The sequence below is a fragment of the Arvicanthis niloticus genome, chromosome 9 (genome assembly GCF_011762505.2).
Source record: "Arvicanthis niloticus isolate mArvNil1 chromosome 9, mArvNil1.pat.X, whole genome shotgun sequence".
NCBI lineage: Eukaryota > Metazoa > Chordata > Mammalia > Rodentia > Muridae > Arvicanthis > Arvicanthis niloticus.
The window spans coordinates 31,261,553-31,289,465 of NC_047666.1; the positions used below are offsets into that span (position 1 = coordinate 31,261,553).

The 27,913-nt window shown below is 47.5% G+C and overlaps 1 protein-coding gene across 1 annotated transcript; it reads right to left on the reverse strand.

The window, feature by feature from the left end:
* Positions 1-103: 103 nt before the first annotated feature.
* Positions 104-27,906, reverse strand: Xpc (XPC complex subunit, DNA damage recognition and repair factor). The gene is made up of 16 exons (XM_034511571.2): positions 27,733-27,906; positions 22,750-22,951; positions 20,737-20,843; positions 17,409-17,529; positions 15,887-15,971; positions 15,056-15,213; positions 14,482-14,602; positions 11,429-11,518; positions 9,765-10,634; positions 8,536-8,696; positions 6,572-6,653; positions 3,691-3,825; positions 3,434-3,603; positions 2,882-2,975; positions 2,031-2,120; positions 104-1,083 (listed from the first exon to the last, which is right to left on the reverse strand). Exons 1-16 carry the CDS (start codon positions 27,824-27,826, stop codon positions 871-873), a joined length of 2,793 nt encoding a protein of 930 aa, XP_034367462.1. The 5' UTR covers positions 27,827-27,906; the 3' UTR covers positions 104-870.
* Positions 27,907-27,913: the final 7 nt, after the last annotated feature.

Sequence of the window (27,913 nt, forward strand, 5' to 3'; positions counted from 1 at the left end):
TGCACATAGAAATCTGTTACCTGGACCCTCTTAGCTGGTTTAAGGACTGAAAAAACAAAAACAAACAAAAAAACCAAAACCAAACAAACATGCAACCAGGGGCTGTTAGGTAAATGCTTTATTTCCTGTAGGTACTATAAAAGGACTCTTTCCTGAGAAGCGCATATAGCAGCTTAGAAAATGTATCATCAGTACAGAGTAAATGTATCCAGAATTGAATAAAAGGTAACCAAGAACTAATCTTTTATGAACATTTTCATAATTCTCTATTTGCTTTTCTTTATTTCTTGATTTTTAGCTCTTTGTTCTAGTCTGTCAGTGTAAAATCCCGAAAGTGCCTTGACAAGAGATGACCTGTGTTCTCTGACAAAAGAGTAGCAGGCAGTACTGAAACCTGACCCAGGAAGGCAGGCCTAAAAAGCAAATGCCCTGGGCCGGAAGGAGAGAGGCAAGCAAGCGTTCCATGTGTGAGCTGCACTAAAGGAGGATTCGTCTCAGTGCTCCAATACCCATAATTTCCTAGTGACTTCTATTTAAAAAACTGAAATAAAGGACAGATAAGGCATTGTGGTATATGTATGCCTGTAATCTCAGCCCTCAGTATAATTTGAATTTGAACCCACCTGGGGCAACAAATAAGACCCTCTAAAACAAACTCACATTTCCAAAGATACCAAGGTCCAGAGATCAGAAGGTATCTCCCAATAAAGTGGTCCAAACACCAGAGTGTGCTCTGGGCAGCTTACCAGCACCACCCTATGGGGATCTGGCTGGGCTGGTGTCAGACTGATCTGCTGCACAACTTCCATCTGGCCTATAGTCCCCAGGTCTGTCAGCTGTCTGCCTTCTCTGGCCTGGTAGACACTGGCTCTATAGCTTCTCAAATGGGAAGAGATGGGAAGCCTCTGCCGCCCGCCTCCTCCGAGTCATCTTCCTGCACTCAGGCTTCCGTTCTGTAGCCTCTCGGTTCTGTGGCCAGGAGGCAGCCAGGACTTTGGCTGCTTCTGCTTGTGAACTGGTTCCTTCCTCTTCATCAGAAGAGAGTCCGCCTCCTGGATTTGTGTGGGGAGCTGCTGCCTCATTCTGGGGGAAAGACAGTGGAGGGGCCACAGTTAATGGTTAGCTGCACATAACTGACTTTATAAGGGCCAGAAGAAACCTTGAGCCTGCCTGGGCCTCTTGGAAGGCAAGGGTGTGGGTGGTGCTTTGGGAGCCTGGGCTGACTTGCTGGCTTTCCCCAGCCTAGGAGCTCATCCAAGCAGGTACTTAAGTGAGAACTGCTGGTGGGAAGAGGAGCCCAGGCAGGCAGCTCGGCCAAGTCCAGGGGCAGACAGCTCTTGTGCGTGTTGCCTCACTGATACAAATGCACGGTATTTTCGTCTGCTCAGTGCTTATGACCAACCTTCAGCACGAAGGGGCCTGAGGCTGGCTGTGTTAACTGGGGAGGAGTCCTGGATGGACAGTAAGACAGTAAATGGGTAGCCAAGAGTAAGTGAGAAGAAGCCAGATGAAGGGGTCCCTAACCAGAGTCAAGGGAACACATGACCAAAGTGTCTTTAACAGGCAAACAGGCAACAGGAAGGGAGATCATAAAGGGAAAAGAACATTCAGAGCATGGCCTGCTGGGTCTGACTTAGTTAGTACCCATCACTCAACTGTTCTAAGTTCTGCCTGTACAGGGAGGAAAGCCCTCCCCCATACCCAGTACTGTGGATAGGTGCCACAGGTACATACAGTGTGCAGGCTGGAAGCTGGTCACAGTACTGGGAGTCCTGGAAGCCAAGAGGTGCAGACACAAAAGGCCCAACACACTTAATTGCCTATATGGAACTCAGTGTAAGTGTCTAGCTTAGGGTAGCAGGACACAGTGCAGGGCAGGGCAGCAGCAGCAGCTAGCTGAGGTCAACAGGAAGGCTCTCGAATATAAAGCTACCTACAACGCGATGTCACAGAATCTGGGCCAGCAACTGAGTGGTAACCTTAGAAATCTGACCCCAGGCTTGTTTTGTCTACACAGGTCCCATGCTGACCTTGGTCCCATAGCGGAGTTGCAGCCTCTCTCTGATGAGCAGTCCTCTGACCAGCAGCTTCCAGTTCCCCAACGCCCGCTTCTCCTTTTTCTGCAGACAAAAGTAAAGAGAGGAAAGGTGAAGCAACAGCAACATCAGAAAACTATTAAGGCGGAGCCTGACGCTCTGTCACCTGTATCTATGCAACTCAGGTTAGGAGAGTCTCCCTGCCTGGGGAGACACTTAGTGGTTAGAGCATTTACTGCACAAGAATTAGAGTCTGGGTCCCTGGAACTCACATAAATGGTGGGTGTGCATGGCAACCGGCCTGTAATTCCAGCCTCAGAGAGTGGAGACAGTATTCCCAGAGCAAGCTGGGTAGCTATCAGTGAGCTAACTCTGGGCTTGCTTGAGAGACCCTGCCTCAGTGAATAAGGTGAGGGAATGACTGAGGACTCCAGATACTAACCTCGGGCCTCCACAAGCATGAGTGCCCCCCCTGTGCCCCATGAACCTGCATACACACACATGCACACACCACGTACAAAAAAGAGAAAAGACAGGGAAAGCCACCAGCAACCAAGTCTTTTGTGATCATCACTGACGGGAAAGCAACAATGAGGTCTAGAATCTGGGCCTTCCAAATCAGGACCCACAGCCCTTGGAACATACATGCAGGCAGGGAGGGGACAGGGCAGTGAGCGTGGAACGTGGGTGGGAGCTGTTTTACCCAGCATTCACCCCTAGGATGATGCCCTCCATCAAGCACCAGAAGAGCTAACATATGGACCCTCCCACCTTCTTCCATGATGCAAGGAGGACCCCAGCAGGAACTTGCTGCTCTCTTCCAGGGCCCTGTTCACACCACTCACCTCCTTCTCCTTCTTTTCAATGATGGCCTGTTCATTCTCCCAAGCAGTCAGCAGCACGTCTCTGAATTCCTCACAGACAACGTAGCCATCAGTTCTGTGGAAACGTTAATACAAATGAGCTCCGAAGCTGGCCACCAACCCATCCCTTTCTCCTCCCTTATTCAGAAGCCAGTGGCCCTTTCTGAGTATTTGGGGCCCTGATGGACATTCCTGGCCAGCCAGAGACAGATGCCAGCCATGCAGGAAGGCAGGCTTATGGGAACCTGTACCTCTTCCTCCGCAGACCCTGCCTGAGCACTAGAGTTCCTAACCCTAGTCCCTACTTCATCCAGGAGAACTCGAACCAAGGATACTGCCTCGGTCCCCAGGCTGTAACACAAGGGGGCAGTGCTTTGGTTTAGCCAGGACACTCAATGCACTGGGTCTATTGCTTCTAGTTAGAAGCTGGGACTGATCAGGGGATAAGACTGACTTTGAACCCATAGTCAAATCTGGAAAGTGCGTGCCACCAGCCTCAGCCTCCCCAGCTGCCACTGAAGGCCCCTCACGCACACTGGATGGCAATAGCCTCCATGGAAATCGAAGCCAGTGATGGCCTGCACGCAGTCAATGCCCAGCTTGCGGGCCACACGGTGCAGGTTAGGCAGGTTCATCTGGACACAGCCGACAGGCATCATGCTTGGCAGGAAGAGGTACACGTTCCCAAACTCATTCCGAGGAACCTGCAGAGATGGGCATGGCAGAGAGGAGCTGGATGGAAAACAGGGCAGCCTACTGACCCCTCCCCCCACCCCCAGAGCTGCCCTTACCTTCCCATCTACAGCTATAGGAGGCTGATACTCTTCTGTCTGCCAGTGACCATAGAGGGCCAAGTCATTGCAGTCATGCAGCTGGGGCTCCGAAAGCCGGGCTTTCCGGGCACGGTTAGAGAAGCCTTTCACCATCTACTCCAGAGGAATCGGATGGGTTGTAAGAAATGCTTCCTGCTCTAGGACTCAGCCCACACCAGGCACTGAGCGCTGCAATCTGACACAGGCGGCCCTTCACTAGCCAGCTCACTCAGGGCACTACGTGGTTCTCTCTCTGAGCAGGGGAGGCGAAACAGAACTTTGCTCTGTAGCCCAGGCTGGTCTCTAGCCTGAGTCTGAGATCACAGCTGTGCCACCATGCCTGACCTCCATGCTTCAGATAACCACTAATCTCAGCGAGCCCAAGAGGTGCAGCCACAGCTCATGAAGGCTTTTAAGTTCTGTCCTAAGTTCTGACTCCCATTACAGTGAGAAAGAGGCCTTAGAGATGAAGTGACTTACTTAAGGTAGCATGGTTTATCGGTGAGAAGAGCCAGGATTTAATCCTGGTAACTCCCCATCTCTCTTTGGAGAGGACCAATCACTATCCACCTAGTGTCACCTGTGGAAAGCAGTGTCTGGTCGGCACCCCCACTGCACAAATGCCTGGCAGCCAAGACCTAGAACTTTCCTGGGTAGCTAAGGGGAGAAAGGAGAGGAGTGGCAAACAGAGGTTGCAACAGCACAGACGGGCAGCACAGGCAATGGCTAAGGACTGGCGCCTGAGCCTAGGCACAGGCTGCTCTGGTGCAGGGGTCAGGTCAGCAAAGGCTGCTGGGAAGGGGCTACATGTGGCCTCTCACCCTGTTCACTCTTTTCCTTTTAAAAACTTTTGGAAAATCACTCTTTAGATAAAGAGCCCATCAAAGGGTCTCAGGCTTGGTATGGTCTAAGCTACTGTCTACTCCTCTATGCATAACCTCAGCTATCCTTGTGGGACTCAGCTGACTTCCAGTTCTGACAGTCTCCTAAAGTAGCTGTTTGCTCTGGTTAGGTTTCTATTGTAACTTGACACAACCTAGAGTCATCTGGGAAGAGGGAACCTCAGCTTTAGAATTACCTAGATTAGATAACCTTGCCTGAGGCCATCTGAAAGAGACTGGTGTGAGAGGGCCCAGCCTACTGTTTGTGGCACCATACCTGGGCAGGTTTGTAAGAAAGCTAGCTGGGCAAGCAAGCAAGCATAGTTCCTCCCCCATGGACTGCGACACGGAAGTGTAGCGCAAAGAATCCCTTTCCTCCTCCAACCTGCTTTTGGTCACGGTGGTCACCACAGCACCAGAACCAACCAGGGGTTTGTTCTCCATTCAGCAGTGCTCAGTGAAGTCCGTGAGCACTGCTTCCATGCCATGACAGCAGTCATGGACACACAGGAAGAGGCAGTGGCTGCTGACAGAGCTCAGGCTGTGGGGGAGACGTAAGGAATGCAGGGCAGAATGGGAGCAGGCCACAGGGAAGCCGAGACGTAAGTGGGACAGGGAGACGCTGACCAGAACACGGCTGCAGACAAGGGCATTTAGGGCCCCAGGACAGGGAGAACAGCTGCATGTGGGGTGCCAAATGTGGTCTAGAAAGAAGGAGACAGGTACTACAGCATTAACCATGACCATGTGAGGCTGCTGGCTGAAGTGATGGGCAGCTAGGGCCAGTTCACCACACAGGCACTGTGTTCCAGAAAGAGCCACAGAACTAATATAGAGAATGCATTTGATCTAGGAAGGAGGCTGAGACAGTTACTCAAGGAAGAGACACTGAGGCAGGAGGCAGGATGATGGAAATCAGAACAATGGAGAAATCTGGAGTCATTCAAGAAGTGAGTGCTACATGACCAATCACGGGTCTGGTCTGAACTGGGATACTAAAAGTCAAACACAGGACTTAATAAAGGACTTAATAAAATTTATTGTATTGATTTATTAATTTTATTATAATTTTATATTTAATAAATTTAACAAATAATTTTATATAATAAATTATAAATTAATTTCATTAATTTATGAATGGCTACTAAAGATAATAACTGTGACTCTTAACTATAATCCACTGGACAGCACTAGTCTGAGATGGAGAAGGTCTAGGGCGTCTCCCAGCAGGCAGCTCCATGCACTCAGGCCACCGATGGCAGCAGCCACTACTGAAACCTGCCACCCCTTCCCACTAGCTGGAGGCCCAACCACCAGCTCCACAGTTACAGCACCACCAGGGCTCCAATTGACAAAAGAACAGTAAGTATATGGAAGGGCCACTGTGCTCTGCTAGTGTGACTGAGGCAATGCCCAGAGAAACGTCTGTAACACCTTGCTGAGTTCATGGCTCTCACAGACAGCTAACCTAAAGATGTCAAAGAGACAGAGGCAAGCGCTTCGATCAGGGCCTGTGAGTCCCGCTAAGCCTAGGACGTTACTAACTGCAAAGCCTCCTTGGCAAGACATATCCCATTCAAACTCTAGCCTTCTCACCTGTAAAACTGACACTATGGTATTGATTCCTACAGTCAATGAAATGCAACAGCAAATGCTTGGTGAACTGTTGTTCAGGGCAACCAGGCTTATAGGTTTCTCTATGAAGCTGGGCTTGAACCTCAGAATAACCCAGCAAGCCAGCTCTAACCTGCTAGCCTTTGAACTTATAGAATGAGTCTCCAGGCTACTTTCCGGCTTACAGCTCTTATTTGGAAAACTTATTTTCTATATATGTCTTGCCAATAAATAAACCTTGCTCGAGGTAAAGAACATATAGCTATGTCTTCTATTTGGGCATGCACCAGCAGCGCCTCCTCACTACCTCTCCTCCCAGCTCTTGCCCACAGCAAGCTCTCTCTCCGCAGGCATCTCGCTGTTACCTTATAGGGCACTTCTCCAAGACGCACCACTCTTGCTTGCTTCAGCCATGTGTCCCTGGAGTGCAAGGTATGCACACAATCCCTAAGGAAGACAGACAAAGGGAAGCCTCAGTGCACACTGTAGGGATACAGGGCCTCTGGATCTCACCTGAGCCTGTAGCAGATGTTAATTCTCCCAGGCTTTACCTCACAACTGGAGCAGGCCCTGCTCCTTGCCCTTCCTGCACCACACAGTGCCAATGGCCTCACCTTTGGACTGCCTGTGCCCATGTGACCCTCACCCACTTATACACCAGCAACAAATGATTCAGGCCTGTAATGAGGGGCAGAGTTGCTCGTTTCACTAGCTCAGAGCCATACTACAGGCCTACAATTCTTCTAGTAAAGCTGGACACCCCTGGCCAGGCCTTCTTCAACAGACATGCCCAACACCTCTTCAGCTCGCACCCCTAACCTGTTTGAGGATAGAGGCAAGCAGGGCATCAGGTTTACAGACACCAGGAACCTGGTCCACAGCCTGCACTTTGTTCACATGCTTTAGACTGCTGTTTCTCACACCTGCAGCCCAGTACAGCTTGCAGAGCACAGCCTGGGGACTCAACAGCACACCAGTAAGTGCACCTCAGTCCCCTTACACCTTCCAGAGCCCCAGCAGCTCATCCATCAGCCAAGGTAACCAGCTCATCCCCTCTACCCGACTTCTCCATGAGGACAGAGAATCCATCCTGCACTCCCACTGGAGCTACAACATCTTTGACTGCCCAAAGGACTTTGGAGCAAACAAGGCAGCAGGCAGAGAGGCTGATGGGTAGGCATCCCTTGGAAACTCCTAAGAAACAGCCAGGAAATGCACACAGTACTCCGAATGAATGCCAACTTATAATCACGTCATTCTCTTCATAATGGCTACTGCCGGCAACTTCTGGTGAGGACATGAAGTGACTGGTACCATTGTGTGCTGCTGAGGGGAAGGTGATGGCCACTGAGGAAACAGTTTGGCCATACCCCAAATTTCTGTAGTATGCCAAGCATGGACTCAACACACAAAGCAACATCACTCCCAACAGCCAAAGGGAGGGGCTGAAGCACACACTACACAAGTAAACAAACCGTGGCCTCGCAGGCAGGGAATACAGTTTTATGGAAGGAGAGGCTGGCAAGATGACTCAAAGGTAAAAGTAAAGGTCCGGTGTGACTCCCCAACATGGCTCGAAGCAGGACCTGCTCCCCAGCAGAGGACTCACCCTCATGCTGGGTTCCTACATTTCTCTTCTGTGTTTTCCATTTATTTAAAGCAGCCCTATGCTTCGGTCCTTACACGTCAATATCTTTAAAAATCCCTTCTTTCATTTGCTGTTCACTGCTATTGCTCAAAATCTGTTTCTATTTTTTCCTATTTAGCTCTGAATTCTATTAATCTTTCTTCAGTTTTAACTTTGTAAATATCGTATATTTGGTTTTTTATTTACAGTAGTTTTTTTGGTGACTTCTTTTGCCTGAAGTACACAGGCACACTTATTGTTGTGTGGCCACCGCAGGTCTCCACTTCACGACTTGTTTATGGCAGGGCTTGGCATGCCTGTGAGTGGGTCCTGACTCCTGTTCTCTGCTTTGATGTGCACTAGATGTGAGGAGCACTTCTGCAGTCTTGTATTCTAACTGTCCTGCATTTACATCATTTTCCCCACAGCTGTTTGCTCTTGGTCTTTTAATACATGTTTGACAGTGAGCTCTCATCTCTTCACAGTACACACATACCATGGTTCACCCCTGAGGATCCTGTTAATGGCCAAACCTATGGTGAAGTGCACCAGCATCAGAAAGACACCTGTCTCCAATCCTTCACCATCCTAAGCCTTAGCAGACAGAGCCCACTCTACTAAAGATCTTCATGGGAGAGAATACCAATTTTTCTATTGTAAGGTACCAGGCCACCAGGAGGACGAGGAAATTGCTTCATGCACCTGGAATAGACAGCTTCTCCACGACAATAGCCAAGGACCGCAGCTGTCTCAGGGTAGATAGCCTGGAATTTCAAGAGGTGGCGCTTCAGGGCATACAGAGGGTGGTTCTTGTATGTGCTGATGGAGGTGGGCAAAGGCTGGTTCAGGTGCTTTGCCTGAAACTGCAAAGGCCAAACAGACAGTGGTGAGCATGCTCCTAGATGAGAAAGGGGTATGAATGGGCTGCTATACATGAACCTGTTCTGACAACAGATGGTGGAGCCCAGACCAATCAGCAATTTGGTGACATTGCCAGTCACCATGGCCATTAGGTGTACTGAGGAAAGCCAGGAAGTACTAGTAACTGTGATGTGCACCTACATCAGAAAGGTGCCAGCCTCCAATCTTCAACATCCTACGCCTTAACAGACCAGGCCAACTCTACTCAAGATCTTCACATGAGACAGTACCAGTTTTTCTATTGTAAGGCCTGACCTCAATGACATTGCCATCTTATAGCAGAAGCAGGCCTGACAGCTTGACCAAGCACCCTACAGCTCTTCTGAGGTCCAGAGTCTTGTACTTCAGTAAGAATTTTGGGTTATCAGTTATCAGTAGTAAATTCCACTGCTATAAAGCAGATTCTGTTTCCCAAAGCTGACTTAACTTTCTTTTGGCATCCCTTCAAGACACACAAAAAAGAGGCTCCTACAGACTGGTACCACTGTGTTGGGTTTTTGTTGTTGTTGTTTTATTTTACTTTTTTCCCCCCAACTTGACACAAACCTAGACATATCTAGGATGGGAGATCTCAACTGAGGAACTGCCTCCATCAGACTGGCCTATGGGCATGACTGTGGGGCATTTTCTTGATTGGTGATTGATGTAGAAGGCCCAGCCCACTGTAGGCAGTGCCATCCCTTAGCAGGTGGTCCTGGAAGGTATAAAGGTAGCCAAATGTGAACGTGGAGACCAAGCATCTTTCCTCCATGTTCCTGTCTCTGCTCCTGCTTGAGTTCCTGCCCTCAAGGATAGACTATGATGGGGATGTATAAGCCAAATGTTTGCATGAAAATTAAATGCAATTGAATAAATAAAAAGTATGTATTTCAATGGCTTGTGTAAGTATATTCAGAAATACAGAGTTAAGCCACACTAAAATCTCTACATTCTGCTGGACATAGTCATGAGCAGCAAAGGATAGAGTTTGATTCCTGCCCAGCACTGAGTCTGTACAGCCAGTGTCTTACCTCCTGGTCTTCTTTCTTCTCCCTCTCCATAAGTGGGCTCCGATAGGGTCTCAAGGTCTCAGCCCACCACTCAGTGTCAACCCGGGACTTGCGGGTTGCTGTCATCCAGGCTGGGTCATACCTCTGTGTGACATCTCGGACCCAGCCATTACTGTCAATGCCTACAACATAGGTCATGGGTTTGGTAGCATATTTGTAACAGGCCACAGGCTGGCCCACCACACCATGCACACAGTCCACACACACCCACTTTGCCTGTGGCTCACAGTACACCTCCAGCCACTGGTCTATACCAACAGCTTTCCTATGTTCCATCTCTTCACCACCACTGGAAACCTTCTTGCCTCTCTTACAGCCTGAAGAGCTTGAAGATGTGGCTGGAAAGCTTGGTGGCTCACACTGGCTTCCACATTGGGTCTTGGAAGCACTCTTAGCCCCAGCCTTTGTCCTCTGAGGAGCTGAGGCCCTCTTCTTTCGAGGGCCAGGCTCACAATCCTCATCAGAGGAATGCTGGCCCTCCCCACTGGACAGTTCAAAGTCAGAGCCACTGCCTGCCCCATCACTCTCACTCTCCTCTTTGTAAGACACGTTGGCAGCAGCACGCCGCTTCCTGGCATGTGGGTGGCCCCGCATTTCCTGCTCAGTCTCCTCTCCCTCGCTACAGGAGGGCTTCCTCCGCTGTCTGCTGCTCGCAGTAGCTTTGCCTCTCTTCCCTCTGGCGGTTGCCTTGCCACTGCCCTCAGACAAGGTTTCTTCTTGTTTGATTCTTTTGTTGGTCTTGGGTTTGTTGTGGCTTTCTGGAATGTTACTGGGAGATTCTGCAGAGCCTCCAGGGTCCTCTAAAGTTGTTTCCTTGGAAGATTTCCTCTCCTGAAACAGTAAGAAATTTTGGCACACCCGAGTATGGTGCTATAAGCCTATAACTCTACTTTGGAGGAAGAGGCAGGATGATTAGGAGTTCAAGATCATCCTCAACTACAGTGAGTCTGAGGCAAGAATCTGGACTACATGAGACTTTCAAAAAAAACAAGAGTGGAGAAGAGGGAGGGAGGGAGCGATATATTAATTTTGCTGTTCTCTGTCTTATTTGAGTACAGCTGTGGCTAAACTATGATCAGCAACCTCTCTTATTGCCAGGCATGAGATGACACGATGCCCCAGTGAGGCAGCACTGACCTCCTTCCTCACACAGTTAAAAATGCAGTCCTTTACCCACCAGTCCTCCACAATTCTCAGGAGGATGGGTGACTGTCTACCTGCTCACAGGCTACAAATAATAGCTCGGAACCAGCCCTCTCAGATGACTCTGTTCACACCGAGCTAGCTCAGGGTGCTGCTAAACTCTTACTTGTGTGTCCATCTCCTCTAATACAGGCAGGGCATGTGCAAACAGGCTCAAAGAAGCTCAGGGTGCATGAATACACTCTTAAAAATATGACACTGTTAGGCTGGCAGGATGGTTCAGTGGGTAGAGGCACCTGCTGCCAAGCCTGACAACCTGAGTTCAATCTCTGAGACTCACACCAGGTAAGAAGAGTCCTCTGATCTCCACAAGTGCCATGAGACACACACTAAAATGTAAGGTAAATATAGTAAAACATGATAGATTTCTTTACTCTTCTCTAGTGGCAACTCTGTTTCTCTAGATGCCCCAAGGACCTCACCTTTGTCACAGCTGACTTCAGGGAAATGGGCTGCAGAGACAAGACCAGCCGGGTGAGCAGCTGCAGAGCCCGAAGAATCAGAAGAAATATCTACAATATGATGATAAGAGAAACCAGATTTAAATGCACGGTGAGGAAGCTAATGCAGTGTGCTCTGCTGCTGAGATGAGAGAGCATGAAAACTACCCCAGGCCAGGACGCCAGCCCTCAGTATACTGTTGTAAATGACAGTGCAGAGACTCAGTTCACAGGAAAGGATCCTAAGAAGGATTACATATAATGTAATGTAATGTAATGTAAAGTAAACAACTACTTGCACATTTGACAGCACCTATCACCGGCTATAGGTTGTCACACAATCTCTTCCTGCTTATGTACCTTTTGATTGCCCTGTAGACAAGTGTCATACGTGGGATTAAAAGAAAATGACCAATGAATGACTCACTGCAATTAAAATTTGCAAGAAGTGTGGACAAGAGTATACTGTGGGGCACACTGTGACACATGACAAGATGTTTTTCTTTTTTCTTTTGCAGGGGAGGTTGCAAGGGTGGAGGGCAGGCACGAAGGGATGGGGAGATGAGTAGGATTGGGGTGCGTGATGTGAAACTCACAAAGAACCAATAAAAAGTTAAATAAAACAAACAAACAAAAGCAACATGTGAAACAGCAGTCATGTGGTAATGGCACATACCCCCAATCCCAGAACCCAGGAGGCTGAGGCAGGAGTCATGATTCTGGGCCATCTTGCGATACATAAAAGACCCTGTCTGAACAAAAGGGCTGAAGGAAGCAGCTCAATGGTAGAGCATGCTTACCACACTCAAGTCCCTGGCTCCAATCCCTGGCAGCTCCCTGCAAAATTGTGAAGATCACCAAAGATGCAACAGTCTGGAGGGAACAAAGGGACTCAACAATTCAGTGCAGTGTGGTGTCCAGGACAGGCAGAGGAAGGGCGGGCACTGTCTGAGGAAGGACTTTACAACTCAGTGCAGGAAAAGCCGGGAGTGTTCCATGCTTAGCGAGCTCTTCTGTAGGAGCTTGGCAGATGACAACATTGGGGGTAATACAAAAGACAGAGGCCTGACTGTGAGGTTTCAGAAGGAAGTTTAAAGTCTCTATCAGGGCTATTCGTTATTTTGAATTAAGATCCTGTGGTTCTGGTTAGCTGGGGCTGAAGAATAAGTTGTGATTAACAAGATACCAGAACTACTAAAGTGAAACCTTTGTTTTGCTGGGACAATTGATGCTGGTTATCTGGAGCTAAGAAATTGGCCATGATTGAGAAGAGACCAGCATCTCCAAAATAAAATCTGGAAGGGTTTCCTCAGGGTGAGCACACATAAGCTGTGTTTCAGAGATGGTCATGGTTGTTACCTCATGCCAGCAGCCGAGCCTGGTAATGAAAAGTCACCCAGTTGGTACTGGTTTTGAAGGCATGCAGGGGTCACAGAGAGCAGCTGAGGCTTGGCACTGCAGGAGGTCAGGAGAGGCACTGGTGAAGGTGCAGCCTCAGTCACATGGAAAGGCTATGACTGAAGAGGTCATGCAAAGGCCTTGAGGCTGGGTACCACGAAGAGAGCCTTTGAGAGGCTATTGGTGAAAGTGCAGCCCATTTGCAGCAGAAGACCCCAGCATTGTAGAGATGCCAGTACCATGGGATAGCCATCAAGAACAGCAGGAGAGGTGAGGTGGAGCCAGACAAAGCCCCAAAGATAAACTGTGTGTGCTGCAGAGGGCAGAACTGGAGAACTCAAGCCTGTTGGAAGAGCCCAGAAGATCAAGAGTGATCCCAGATAACTGGACACTTATACTGTTGGTGTTTGGTTTTGCTTGATTCAGATTATGACTGTGCCCTGGTTCTTTCCTCTTGAAGAAAGTATTTAATTTAATTTTGATTTTTATAGGAGCCCATAGCCAAGAGACTTTAAACTTCTAAAAGAGATTTTGGATTTTTAGAGATGTCGGTTATTTTAAAGAGACTGAAATTTTAACGTATTTGAATCTGTAAAATCTGTTGGACTTTAAAGTTATTTGTGTTTTTAATGAGAGATCTTGGGGGTGAATAAGAATGGTGTGGCTTAATAACGATGTGTTTGTGTGTCAAGTTGACAAGGGGTCAGTTGTGTGGCTAGTCTTATGTCAATCTGACACAAACTAGAGTTATCTGAACGGAGGGAATATCAACTGAGAAAAATACCGTCATAAGATTTGGCTTATAAACCAAACATTAGGCAGAGCTCAGGAATCCCTCAAAAGAGCAGAAGGACTGTACAAACCAGAGTGATCAAAGACACTATGAGAATATGGCCCACAGAATAAACTAACCGGGGCTCACAGGGGCTCACAGAGACTGAACAGAACCTAGGCTCTCTGCACACAGGTTACAGTTGAATAGCTTGGTGTTCTTTTGGAACTCCTAACAGTGGAAGCTGAGCTGTCTCTGACACTTTTGCTTGCTTTTGGAACCTTTTCAACCTATCTTAACCAGCCTTGATATGAGAGTTTGTGCCTAAATCTTACTGTAACTTATTAAGCCATATTTGGTTCATATCCCTAGGAGGCCTGTTCTTTTCTGAAGAGAAACAAAGAGGAAGGAGAAACTGTGTTCAGGATGTAATATACAAGAGTTAAAAAAAAAAAATCTTCAAAAAGAAAGATATGTCTGTAAAGCATTTTCTCAATTAGTGATTAATGGGGAGGGTCCAGCCCATTATGGGTGGTGTCATCTCTGAGCTAACAGTCCTAGGTTCTATAAGAAAGGAGGCAGAGCAAGTTATAAGGAGCCAGACAGTAAGCAGCACCCCTCCAGGGCCTCTGCACCAGTTCCTGCCTCCGGGTTCCTGCCCATTTTGAGTTCCTATCCTGACTTTCATAATAATGAACAGCAATATGGGAGTATAAGCCAAGTACACTGTCTCCTCCCCAACTTGCTTTTCAGTCATGGTGTTTTGTCACAGCAACAGAAATCCTGACTAAGACAACAGGCACCTCCAGGATGACGTGGGATTTCGTTCCCATTAATGAGCAGCGTCACCTGAGGAACCACTTACATGGACCAACTCTTCATTATCCCTCGCAGAGTAAATGGCAATCCTCCTTTCCAAGGTCGTCTGTAGGCTGTCCTGCTCACTGGCTGAAAGGTCAGCATTGACAGTGAAGGTTCCAATGAACCTGGGGAGAGACCAGGTACTCCTCTACATGGCAGTCAAAGCGAAGGAAAAGTTCTAGCCTTTTACAGCCAAAAACACCAACAGAAAGTGACTCTTAAGACTCGCCTGCCTGCACTGGCTCTTCTCAGCCAGGTAGATAATGCTGACTATAACTGACCCAATTCAACTGGCATCTCTTTGGGCAATGTTTCCACTGCCACAGAAGGGAAACACCCTGTTTCCTGATTCTCTGCCCCTGAACTCCTCATACTAGCCTGAGTATGCAGTGCATATGGGACTTGAGCCAGCCAAGGCTCTCTTTTAGAAATCATCCTGGTGTGTCCCTTTCCTCAATGTCATGCCCCTTCCTGATGCCAACTGAACACTTTCAGAAGAGGTATATAGAACTGACCTGAACCAGCCTAAGAGAAAGCCAATCCTATAACCCAGGGCCGAAGACAGTAGACGGCCTTACCACTTTACCAAATTTGAAAGGTAGTAGACATCCCTGTCTTGAAGTGGCACCTTGGTAAAGCGAATTGGGATGATGGAGAGGCCAATGGCCAGCAGATCTGGCTGCTGGCAGATGCTATTTCGATAGAAGCCACTGGCCAGCAGGCATAGCAGGTGAACCTGTAGAGCACAGATAAAGAAGCCAGATCAAGGGAGAGCTGGGGATAGCGGGGATCCTCCTGCCAAGTTCACATGTTCTGTGGACAGGGAATATTGGCTGTGCTTCCACACACAGCAAGTACAAAGGCTGGCATCAGCCATATTCTAGGGCTGTGTGTCTCACTCTCTTCTCTCCATGTACTCCCTCCTCAAAGAATCCATTTGTTCAAATAAGAATGTTTCCTCTCACAGGCTTCCCTTTTCAAACTGCAGGATTTTCAGAGGAAGTACCTCATCACCTAGGTCTGTTGTAGTGAGGCCAGCAGGGAAGGGGAGTGGAGACACAGGCTGCTCAGGGCACTAGCTGGAGGCCAAGCATGGACCTCCCTGACTGTTCACTCACCCTGCTCATCTGGACCCACCCTGCTCTGCTGGGCACCCCACCTTAACTCCTGTCCTCCACCCTCAATGTCACCCTTCACCAACCTACTGCAACAACAGTAAGGCTGTCCCCTCTCATCTCCACATAGAGCTTCCCCCTCCTTCCCTCGGCTTATCTGCCTTCTCCACACTCAGGTGAAAGGCGAGCCACTTCAACATCGCCTGTAAGCCCAGCCCTGAGAACGGCACCTAACTTCATGCAGGCCTGCCTGTCCCATCTGGCCATGCTCTTCATGGTCCTACCAGCCATCACCTTGTGCATGTTCTCCTGCACTTCCTTATTGAAACGCTTCATCGCCCTCCGCAGGTATGTCTCAAACTCCATCTTTATCTTCTCACTGAAACACACAGTGGGAGACCCAAGATTGAAGCGGGGAAACTGCACTCCTCACCATGACACAGGAGTCACTCCCCGGGGTTCCTATATAACAAGGCTGTGTAAGAACCACACAAATCAACAAGCAACCACCATCTGCTCCTTCACTGAGGGGAGAAAGTGGCATCTGAGTAAAATGTGTGTTGTTGACATAGGCATGGCCATACCAAGGGTCCCACAGCCTCAGACTCATAGGAAAATGGCAAAGCTTCCCCTTGTCCATGAGACTCAAAGAAATAGGGAAAGCTTCACTTTCCCCGGGGGTTCAAGTATGGATGTTAATAGTGTATGCAGAAAATGTCCACCATAGCTCTGCACCATGTTTACAGCCTCAAGACTGCTCCCCTACAGAGGCTGCTCCTACTGAGGTGACCTAAACCTGCTCCCTTGATCCATCTGTACACCATAAACCCTTCCTCCTTGTTTATCTCTGTGTAATAGCCCTGCCTCCCTGATCACCTCTATATAGTAAACACACTGAGTCTAGAGGGTTGAGGTTTATCTGTCCAAGATCACCTGACTAGCCTTCTGTCCACTTGGCCGTCTGTCTTTCATTCCCTCTTGCCCCAATCTGGTCCATCTCTGCAGCCATGAAGGATGCAGCACTTCTCACCTGCAAACCTGCTCACAGTCTCTGTGCAGTCCCTGGGTGCAGCAGTCCCCATCTGTAATCTGCTCTTGGACACCGTGCAATACATCTGTCAGCTCCTCCCAGCTTGCCAGGCCTCACCCACAGGCCTCAAATCCCCTTCCTTCAGAATCTTAAGTATTGACTTCCTCCTCAAACCTTCACACTGACGTTAAATTAAATCAGACATTTACATGACTATTTTGTAAAATCTTTCAACCAGGGTCCATCAACGTGCAGGAAAACCTTGCACTTCCTGAGAGACACAATGGCTTCGTCCTCCCTGCCCACCTCATCAGCAAGCTTGACTGCTCCAAGTCCCTAGGCCAACGGGAGGCTACAGTGGAAGGAGGCACCCTGGGAAGGTGGAGGCACCCTGGGAAGGTGGGTGCTCCTTCCACAGTGGGCGCTATCTCAAGTCTTGTAGGTATGTGGTAGGGAAAGCTGAGTGCCACGTCAGCCAATGGGAAAGCAGGTCTTGGATCCTCCACTCACTGCCAAGTGGCTCCTGGACTGTCACACATGCTCTCTGAGCCTCTTGTTTATAACTGTGCTCTAAGGGTAGGGTAGTAAGAGATGAACAAGTGCTCAGCCCTTGCCATGTACCTCCATCTCCCACCCAACAGCAGCACCCACGTGTCTCCTTCCAGGCCTACTGCAAATCCAGGCTCTCCTCTGTGGCCGCACACCACAATGACATGCAAAGAAAGGCTTTCTTGGTATCTGCTGCCTATTTTCAGGAAAGGAGCACAGGAGCAGAGCCCAGCCTACCTTCTTTTCCGTGCCTTCTCCTGCTCTGGTGTTTCAATTTCTATCTCCACTGCCTTCACAGGCAGGTCAGACCGTGAGGTGGCAGAATGTTCTCCCACGTCCAGCACAGGCTCAGTAAGTTCTATCAACGGTAATTTTAAAGGTTAATAATAATAGGACCTGGGTTCAATTCCCAGCATTCACATGGTGAATCACAGCTATCTGTTAACTCTAGTCACAGAGGATTCAACACCCTCTTCTGGTCTCCATGGGTACCAGGCACATGGTAAAGCACTTATACTCATAAGTTAAAGTTAACAATAATGATGGTTAATATATGGAACAAAATCAGGGTTCTGCTGGGGAAACAAAAACAGGAATAGACAAGGAAGCCCCAGAGACTCCTGACTGTTTATCTGACAAAATCAGATATTCTAAAAATCAAGATGTCAGGACTTTGCAAAGCAGGTATTGCTCTACAAAGCCAAAGAGGAAAAAGATAGTGCCTAGCATGGTGGCACACATCTGTAATCCCAGACTCAGCAGTGAGACCAGAGGTCCTATGTCCCAGGTCAGCCTGGGCTACACAGCAAGTTCAGTAATAGAGACCTCACCTTAAAAAAAGCTCAAGTCCAAGTGGATAAAGGACCTTCACATAAAACCAGATACACTGAAACTAATAGAAGAGAAGGTGGGGAAGACCCTCGAATACCTAGGCACAGGGGAAAAGTTCCTGAACAGAACACCAATGGCATATGCTCTAAGATCAAGAATTGACAAATGGGACCTCATCAAATTGCAAAGCTTCTGTAAGGCAAAGGACACTGTCAATAAAACAAAACGGCAACCAACAGAGTGGGAAAAGATTATTACCAATCCTACATCTGATAGAGGGCTAATATCCAATATATACAAAGAACTCAAGAAATTAGACTCCAGACAACAAAAGAACCCCATTAAAAATGGGGTACAGAGCTAAACAAAGAATTCTCAACTGAGGAAACACGAATGGCTGAGAAGCACCTTAAGAAATGCTGAACATCCTTGGTCATCAGGGAAATGCAAATCAAAACAACCCTGATCTCACACCAGTCAGAATGGCTATGATAAAAAACTCAGGTGTCAGTAGATGCAGGCGAGGATGTGGAGAAAGAGGAACACTCCTCCATTGTTGGTGGGGTTGCAAACTGGTACAACCACTCTGGAAATCAGTCTGGCGGTTCCTCAGAAAATTGGACATAGCACTACCTGAGGACCCAGCTATACCACTCCTGGGCATATACCCAGAAAATGCTCCAACATATAACAAGGACATATGCTCCACTATGTTCATAGCAGCCTTATTTATAATAGCCAGAAGCTGGAAAGAACCCAGATGCCCTTCAACAGAGGAATGGATACAAAAAATGTGGTACATTTACACAATGGAATATTACTCAGCTATTAAAAATAATGAATTCGAGAAATTCTTAGGTAAATGCACGGAACTAGAAAATATCATCCTGAGTGAGGTAACCCAATCACAAAAGAACACACATGGTATTTACTCACTGATAAGCAGATATTAGCCCAAAAGTTTGAAACAACAAGACTCAACTAACAGACCACATTAAGCTCATGAAGAAGGAAGAACAAGTGTGGATGCTTAGGTCTTACTTAGAAGGAGTAATAAAATACCCAAGGGAGCAAATATGGAAACAAAGTGTGGGTCAGAAACTGAAGGGGAGGCTGTCTGGAGACCATTCCACCTGGGTATTCATCCCATGTGCAGTCACCAAAAATAGATGCTGACATGGATGACAGGAAGTGCATGCTGACAGGAGTCTAATAGGGCTGTCTCCTTAGAGGTCCTCCAGAGTCTGACATATCCAGAGGCAGATACTCACAACTATCCACTAATCTGATCAAGGGTTCCCAATGGAGAAGTTAGAGAGAAGACTGAAAGAGCTGGAAGGGTTGGTGGCCCCATGAGGAGAGCAACAATACCAACCAGCCAGAGCTCCCCAGGGTCTAAACCACCAGCCTAGGAGAATATAGGGAGGGACACATGACTCCAGCTGTATAAGTAGGGGAGGATGGCCTAATTGGGCATAGGTGGGAGAGGAGATCTTTGGTCCCATGAAGGCTGAACACTGAGTCGGGGGGGAATCTGAGGGTGGGGAGGTGGGAGTTGGGGGTAGGTGGGGGCATACCCTCATAGAAGCAGGAGGAGGGGGGATGAGATAAGGAGCTCCTGGGTGGTGGGGGGAATGGGGTAAGGGGATAAAATTTGAAATGTAAATATAATATCCAATAAAGAAAAAAAGGAAAAAAAAAACAAAAAACAACAAAAAACAAAACAAAACAAAAAAAAAACCAACGAGGCCTGGAGGCTGGCAAGACTGTGACTATACACAACCTGAGGACCTGACTTTGGGACTGGATCCCACAAGGTGACAGAAAAGAACTCTTCAGAGTTGTTCTCTGATTAAACAGACACCATACACAGACACAGACAACAGACAACAGACACAGACACAGACACAGACACACACACACACACACACACACACACACACACACATTCCTAGCATTCCTAAGCTATAATCCTCTGCACCCCAAGTAATCAATGAAGATAGTACATGGTGGGGGCTTTAGATTAAAAGACATTTACAAACTCATAACAGCCACTGGACCTGGATTAGACACAGAAAGCAAGAGAGCTGTAAGGACATGTTGTTTTTAACAGCTGAGGGTTGTTTTTCATGTTTGAGGTGTGATGAGGTCGATTTGCCAGATAAGACATCACTACCCTCTTAGTAAAGGCCTGCTCAAGTATTCAAAAGGCAAGCTTTGGAACTCCACAGAGAAAGAAACATTCGATATGAAGGAACAGGTATCCAGACTACTCTCATTTCTTGGTAGATTTGAACCTTATCAAATAAAAGGCTTGGGGGAAGCGCGACCCGACCCACAGAAGGAACCAGGGATTAACATTAGTGTCTCTCTCATGCTGTGGACTGGAGGCTCAGGCCTACAGCCTTGCAGACTTCCTCAGCAAATCCTGCAGCCCGACTAGGCACAACTCACAGCTGCATGCCATTTGCAGAATGCTGCCAGTAAAGAAACCTGCCTCAGGCAGCAAAGAACTTGCTCCACAGCTATGTGGGGTGGCGCTGGGCTGGAGCTAGGACTACACCACACAGTTCCTCTAGGTGCACTCTTCCTGGGCAGTGCTTCTGTCAGGTCCCTACTGTAACTCTATCTCAAGATGGTCTTTGTTTCAAAGAAAACCAAGATTGCGACATGTGACTTGGTTCCAAACAGCAAACGGAGAACCAAAGTTTAGAAAAGAAAACAGGCACTTCACCTTCCACCTCCTCCCAGTCATCCTCGCTGTCATCCTCATCAGTGCCTTGGTCCACCACCTCTCTTTTTGGATGTTTCTTTGCCTTCTTGCAGTCAGCCGGTGGGTCCCTGTATATGGATCACAGACATAGATGGCTCACTCACATACATATCCTAGTGTCACACTCAGGCTAAGCAGGACCTACAAGAGTCCTTCTCCTGTTGACTGTACAATGTCATCCATGAAAATGATGAACAGCTGGCTCTCAAAAGTCCTAAGATGTGGGGGAGGAAGATCTCCAGTGTAAGGCTGCCCTGGCTACTAAGCATGACCTTTGTTTCTCAAAACAAACCCAGAACCTATTAACTCACAATCCATGTGAATAAACAGATAGATAGATAGATAGATAGATAGATAGATAGATAGATAAAATAAAAACCAAAGCAAAAAAAAAAAAAAAAAAAAAAAAAAAACTGCTGTGCCTTGAAAAGGTGAGGGCAAAATTGAAGCAGCCATGTGGTCGGTGCCAGGAGTCTTGGAAAGCTGAGGTAACTGAGCACACTAGAGCGAAGCTGGAGGCCAGAGAGAAGAAAGGCTCACACCAGCAGAGCCGGGAGCTACCTGTGAACCAACTCAAGAGAATGCTTTTCTCCCATTAGAAAACATAGCCTGAGGACATGGAAGCTGGCACACCTTAAATGGGACAGGTAGGGTGTGATCACCCAAGAACTAGTAACCAGGCCCAGGCTGGGCAGGGGAAACGCAAGCAGATAAGCAGTTGGACAGACAGTGAGACGCAGGGTAAACAGCTGCCAGGGACAACGACATATTTCTGCAGATTCATATATAAACCCCAAATCCTGTCTACAGTTCTGGGTTACATTATGATGCTTGGTATCAAGAAGAAACAGCCAAGATTTTAGCACAGACATTTAGGACCCTCTCAGCCCTGAGCTCTAATAAAGCTCCAAAAAACCTCCACTTTTGTTCTTGTTTGCTACTTACAACCAGGAAGCACAGGAACCATGGTGGAGAATCTGGCTGCTTCCCCTGGCCCACTACTGCCCTTGGCTGGACTGCTCTCCCATCACCAACAGCAAGTCTGGTTTATTTAGAAGCAAAAGAATTCTTGCCCGTTTTCCTCTATTCACCTACCCTCTAGCTTGCTTACGCTGGGTAATGAGCCAGCCTCATGTCCACTGTCCTTCATACTGAAATAAGTGTATTCAGCTGCTTCTAAGGAAAAGTACAGGCCCAGCTCTAGATCAACATGAAGGAAGTTCACAGTTGTAGCTGAGACCCAAGAGATGTGATCACCCTAGAGGGTAGCAAAATCTGAGTAGCTTGCATTGTCATATATAACTGTCATCCAGATGGACATATCACACTCTGCAGCAGCGGCAGCAGGAGACAAGAGCAAAAGATACCAAGAATTTGTTAAAACAAACAAACAAACAAACAAGCAAACAACAAAACAAAAAACTAGAGCCGATGGCTTCAGACAGGAATCAAAGGGGAAGAAAGTACTCCAGATGGAGGGAAAACAGGTCAGGTGGGGTCTGAATGTGGGCTTAGTGACCAGTGCTCACTCACAATGCAGGAGCCTTTTGGTTTGATCTGCTAAACTATGAGAAAACAAAAAACATAAAACTAAAAAGCAGCAGGGCACAAAAATGTGACCAGTGAATGCTCAAAGTCCAGCTGGGCACGAGGTGCCAGGGCCAAATTTCCAGTTGGCAGGAAGTCTCCTGCCTCTCTGCTAAGTTCCCATGAAGTTGAAAACACACCAGAGCTAGATCAGGAATCCTGAATGTTGCTCCTGAGTGTGCTTCTAGCTAGTTGTGTAACCATTTGTGAGCTGCCACTGAACACATCAGAAAACTGAGGCCTCCAGCTCCTGCTGGCCTGGCTCTGTCTAGAAATGCTTAAAGACTCTCCTTCCCACAACCCCTCAGAGAGCAAGGAGTCACTTCCATTATCCCCACTCCTCTGACAGGAACAGCTGTCACTGGGCTCCATGCTTGGGCATCTCACCTGAAATCATCCCCGTCGCTGAGTGCTTCCTCCTTCAGAGCCTTGAGCTTCTTGGATTTAGCACTGGCTTTGGCCCCCTTCTTTTTTGCTGCACCATTTGTGGGGTCCCCTGGATCACTGCAGCCTCTCTTCCTCTTTCCTTGGGAAACTTGTGGGAGAAAGCACTTCTTTGGGGGTTTCTGTTTCTCATCTTCAAAGTCATCTAGGTAACAACACAGGGGAAGATGTGAGGGGCAGTTGGGAAGGTGGAGGTGGTGTGACTTACAAGCAAGGGTCAGGAAAAGGCTCATAATCTCCTCACAGCCATGGCTCTGTCATCTGTTCACCAGCCTGTGTCTAGGCAGCACCCAGTGCTCAGCCTTACACATGAAGCCTTCTCTATGGTCACAATGAGAACTACAGATCAAATGCAAAGCCTTGATCGATAGGGGAGAGAAGGCTATCATCATGCTACACCACCAGATCACTCCCCTTTCTTATTGTACTTCTAAAACTGAAACCATCCTATGGCTAAAACTCAAAGTTCCAACCTTAAAGGAACATGCTTGAATCTACTCACTGACACCGTCACCCACTGCCAAGGCCTATGAGAATCTATCTACTACTCTCAGGTGAGATGTTCTGGCTCACAAACCTCTTTGCGCCTTACTCTTGCTGCTGTGTTTCTACCATATTTTAGACCAAACTCTGTTCGAAGCACACTGCCAATCTAACCTAGATGATGCTTGTAAGCCAACAGCCTCAGCAGATTCCACAGTTGGAAGAGAACTATGGATGTTTCTCAACTACTTGGAATCAATTTCAGTGCCTAGATACCAAAAAGGTTTTGGTTTTTGAGACAGTTGCATCAACTTTACAGGTGCAAATTATCAACAAATCCAGAGGAGAAACTGCTTTCAACTCTGCTTCAGTTGATTTGGGGATTAGCTTTAAGACTCCAAAAAGTGCTGGCTGATGGTGGCATTCGTCTTTAATCCTAGCACTCGGGAAGTAGAGGCAGGTAGATCACTGTGAGTTCAAGGCCACCCTGGTCTACAGAGTGAGTTCCAGACAGTCAGGGCTACACAGAGAAACCCTATCTCAAAATTGGGATGAGGGTGGGGGGGTGCGAGAAAGCTCCAAAAGGGAGTGCTGAGTTTTCAAATCAACCCATTCCTGATTCCTGTCATTCACTGTGTCTTGCTGACTCTTCAGGTACGTATTCATATTCTCAGAAAATATATTTTTGTTTGTGGGGGAGGCAAAGGCTCTTCAGTTAGATCTAAATAAAATAATAATTTAATTAAACTAAAATGCACATTAGACATTTGTTTTTATGCTAGGTAAATCACTAATTCTTGTCTTTTTTTTTTTTTTTTTAATTTAAAAGACAGGGCCTAGAACTTGTGGTGATTCTCCTGCCTCCACAATTTCCATGTTATAAACACTTAAGATACAATGGCAAACAAAACAGAGAAAATAGTTCCTAGGCACTAGCAAAGTTGTCATCTGAAAGGCACAGAGTTTGGTTCTGTGTTTGAAAAGGTGGAGGATGTAACGGAAAAGAATTACACTATGCTTACTGTCCTTAGGGTTTCTGTTGCTGCAGCAAAACACAGGATGGAAGCGACTTGGGCAGGAAAGGGTTTACTGCCTTACATTTCCACAGCACTGTTCATCACTGAATGAAGCCAGGGCAGGAACCTGGAGGCAGGAGCTGATGCAAGTGCTATGGAGGGGTGCTATTTACTGGGTTGCTCCCCATGTTTTGCTCAGTCTGTATAAGTCAGGCCCACTGGCCCAGGGATAACCCCACCCATAATGGGCTGGGCCCTCCCACATCAATCACTAATTATGAAAATACCTTACAGGTCTGCCTACAACTGGATCTTATGGAGACACTTAACTGAGGTTCCCTCCTCTCCCATGACTTTAGCTTGTGTCAATTTGATATAAAACTTGCTATGTAGCCCTGACAGACCTGGGACTCACTATGGAGACCAGGCTGGCCTTGAATTCACAGAGAGCCACCTGACTCTGCCTTCTCAGTGCTGGGATTAAGGGTGCACCATCATACCTGATTTAATTAAATCATTATTAAAATAAAGGAAAATGGCATAATATGATGTTCAACATGAAGTGTTGTTTTTGCTGAGTATGAAATACATAGCAAGGAAATGGACTGTCACTCTGCAGCAGTAATGTCTAGATGACAGAAACAGGTGGTTTTTCAGTATTCTTTGCTGTGTTTATTTTCTGCAGGACACCAAGGGAGAAGGAAGCCTCTCAGAGGATCTCCAGATTAGTTTCCAAACTCGAGAGCTATGTAACATATCTCACTAGTCTCCTTGAGCTCAATGTCATTTCAACAGTTCAAGAATTACCACTGTGGCTTGCTCACCCAGCCACTGAGACTTAAGGGCAAGTCCAAACACCTTCCCCCAAGACACTCAGGATGAATTCAAATTCCTTAGCACGATCTCCAGGCTGAAGGCCCTGCCCTTCACTCACCTCTCCATACTGAGTCTTGCCACGAGTCTTTAAACGTCCTGTTTTCTTTGCATAGGAATACCTACCCACCCTATCCTCATGCAGCCGAACTTCATCTTATCAAGAGCTCAAATGGCACATAGTAAGTGGTTACAGTACCCAGGCACTGACAGCTTATTCCCCATACTGGTGGTAGTTGGAGTAGACCAACAAGATTTATTCATCACCATGTAAATTTGCTTTTCTTTCTTGTTTTAAAATTTTGTCATGTTCACCTGACTTGCCTCCCCAAAGAATCTCAGAATCCTAATAGCTGAAATGTTCCCTGCTTCATTTACTCGTATATTCCCAGTACTTAGGACAGTAAATAATAGAGAAACTAATGAATTTCCCAATGAAGACAACACGGGGAGGGGGGGGGGATACGAAGAGGAGCAGCAAGGTGAGTATGATGTTCTTTGTTGCCAACTACCAAAAGGTGCCAAGCCTCATCTTCATCTGCATGCACAGGGGGTGCTCTTCAAATCTGTGTAGAAGCTACCTAACTGGTGGACACCTCACAGCAGACACTCAGTGAGTAACTGAGCAAGCTGAAGTTTCATAAGTGCGGAGTAAGCCAACTCCTCTGAAGTTTAGCAAATATTAGTATCTCCTAGTGGACGATGACATTTCCCATCTATCTGTAATCAGATTCCAGTGCAGTAGGAGCCACAGGGTGGGTGGGGTGAAGGTCACTAAACTAGTCAAGCTTCCTGTCTAGTTATTTGAAAAGGTCTAGCTATCCCTTCTCTAGCAACACACATGTTAAACATTTTTAAATGTTTTGGCAGAGTGAACGAGATGGCTCAGCTGGTAAGAGCACTTGCTGCCTCTTCAAGAGAACCCAGGTTCAATTCCCAACACCCACACTGCAGCTCACAAATCCAGTTGGGGGGGGGGGATCCAGCACCTCATCTAGCCTCTGCAGGCACAACTCACACAATGGTGCACTGACATGCAAGCAGGCAAACACCCATACCCATAAAATAAAAAAAAAATAATTAAGTGGAAGGTCTTTTCAGGGATAGAAACAAGAGGAAGAACAAACCAGGATAATCTGATTGCCTGAGGAAAATGAGACTTGTTTTTATGAGGGTCACATTTTCCTCAGGCAGTCAGATGAGATCACTGAAGAATGAGAGATTGACAGAGCAGTGACTGGGATTCTGTGGTAGTGGGTTCCCAGGAATGACTACCTTAAGACGATCATGGAGTATCTTAGACCTGAAGTAGAGAAGAAACTAGCCCCAGCAAGAGCCATGAAGAACATTCCAAGCCAAAGATACACCAAAGGCCAAGCCTCTAGATAAATAAACAGCAACTCTAAAGAACAGAAAGATACTAAGACCCAGGCATGGTGGCATGTGCAATTCCTGGGATCAGGAGGATGAGACTGGAAGATGGACTGCTAGGCCAGCCTGCTGTCTAAATAAACAGGAAAAAAAAAATCAAAATAAGAATATCTGAAAACGAAAGAGCCAGATTTCTAGGTCAGCCTGCTGTTTTACATAAACAGGAAATTAAAATAAGAATATCTGGAAAGGAGACAGAGTAGAATTGTGATAGTCTCTAAATCCTGTGGAAAACAAGCTAAGTGAAGTAGATGCTATACTTGGAGAGCACAAGTCTAAGGAGGTTTTAAGTAAGAAGACAGGGGCATGAGGTTTTATTGTTGTTCTACATCCATTTGGCTGCTAGATGATGATCTGAGGCAGACAGATGAAGGGAATCGAGAAAGAAACAACGTGAAGTTCACTTACTCAACTAAAACACGATATGGACAGGATCTCCAGCTATAAAATTAAAGAGAATTAGGTACAGATTTTGGTGGTTCCGAAGCCGAACTGGACTTGCTGCCGAACTAGCAATTAAGAAAAGGCATGTTTTAGCAGGTGTTTTAAAAGGGGTGATTTATTGAGATGGGACAACTGGGGAATGGACATGTTTAAGGAGGAAGATGGAACTTTTGCTTTGTTCATGATGTAGGTAAGAAGCGCATTCCAGCCGTGCTGTAGTGGTGCACAACGGTTAACTCCAGCACTAAGGAGGCAGAGACAGGTGGATCTCTGGATTTGAGGCCAGCCTGGTCTACAAAGCGAGTTCCAGGACAGCCAGGGCTACATAGAGAAACCCAGTCTGGAAAAACAAAGCAACAGCAACAACAACAATAAACAAAGCGCATCCTAAACCTGGAGCCGGAGTTACACTGGATGGCAGTCGGGAACTTCGTCCTGGTTTTGGAGTCTCCTTAAGACACCAGGTAACTGCGAAGCTTTCAGCTGCTCGGCCTTCAACACTTGCTAAGAGGCTGAACTTGGCTCAAATGGTTAACGGAGCGGTTAAGGCTGAGAGCAGAGGCCCTTGGGGGCGCCGCGCATCCGGCCGTGGAGAACCTGCTGCAGACACAGATCCGCTCCGCCACCCGCCCCAGCCTCCGCCACCATTGCCTGGCATGCCGCAGACTCGGCTTCTCACCCGCATCGCTCTCCTCAGGCCGGGCTGGTTTGTTGTCCTCCAATTCCTGGCCGCGCTTCCGCCGCCTTCCGCCTGCGGTGCGCTTTCGGGCCATGCTTGCCAGAGGCGTTCCTCCGGACTACCGCGCAGGACCGCCGCAAGTCTCCGCGTGCCGGCTCCACCCCGAGACACGCCATGCCTA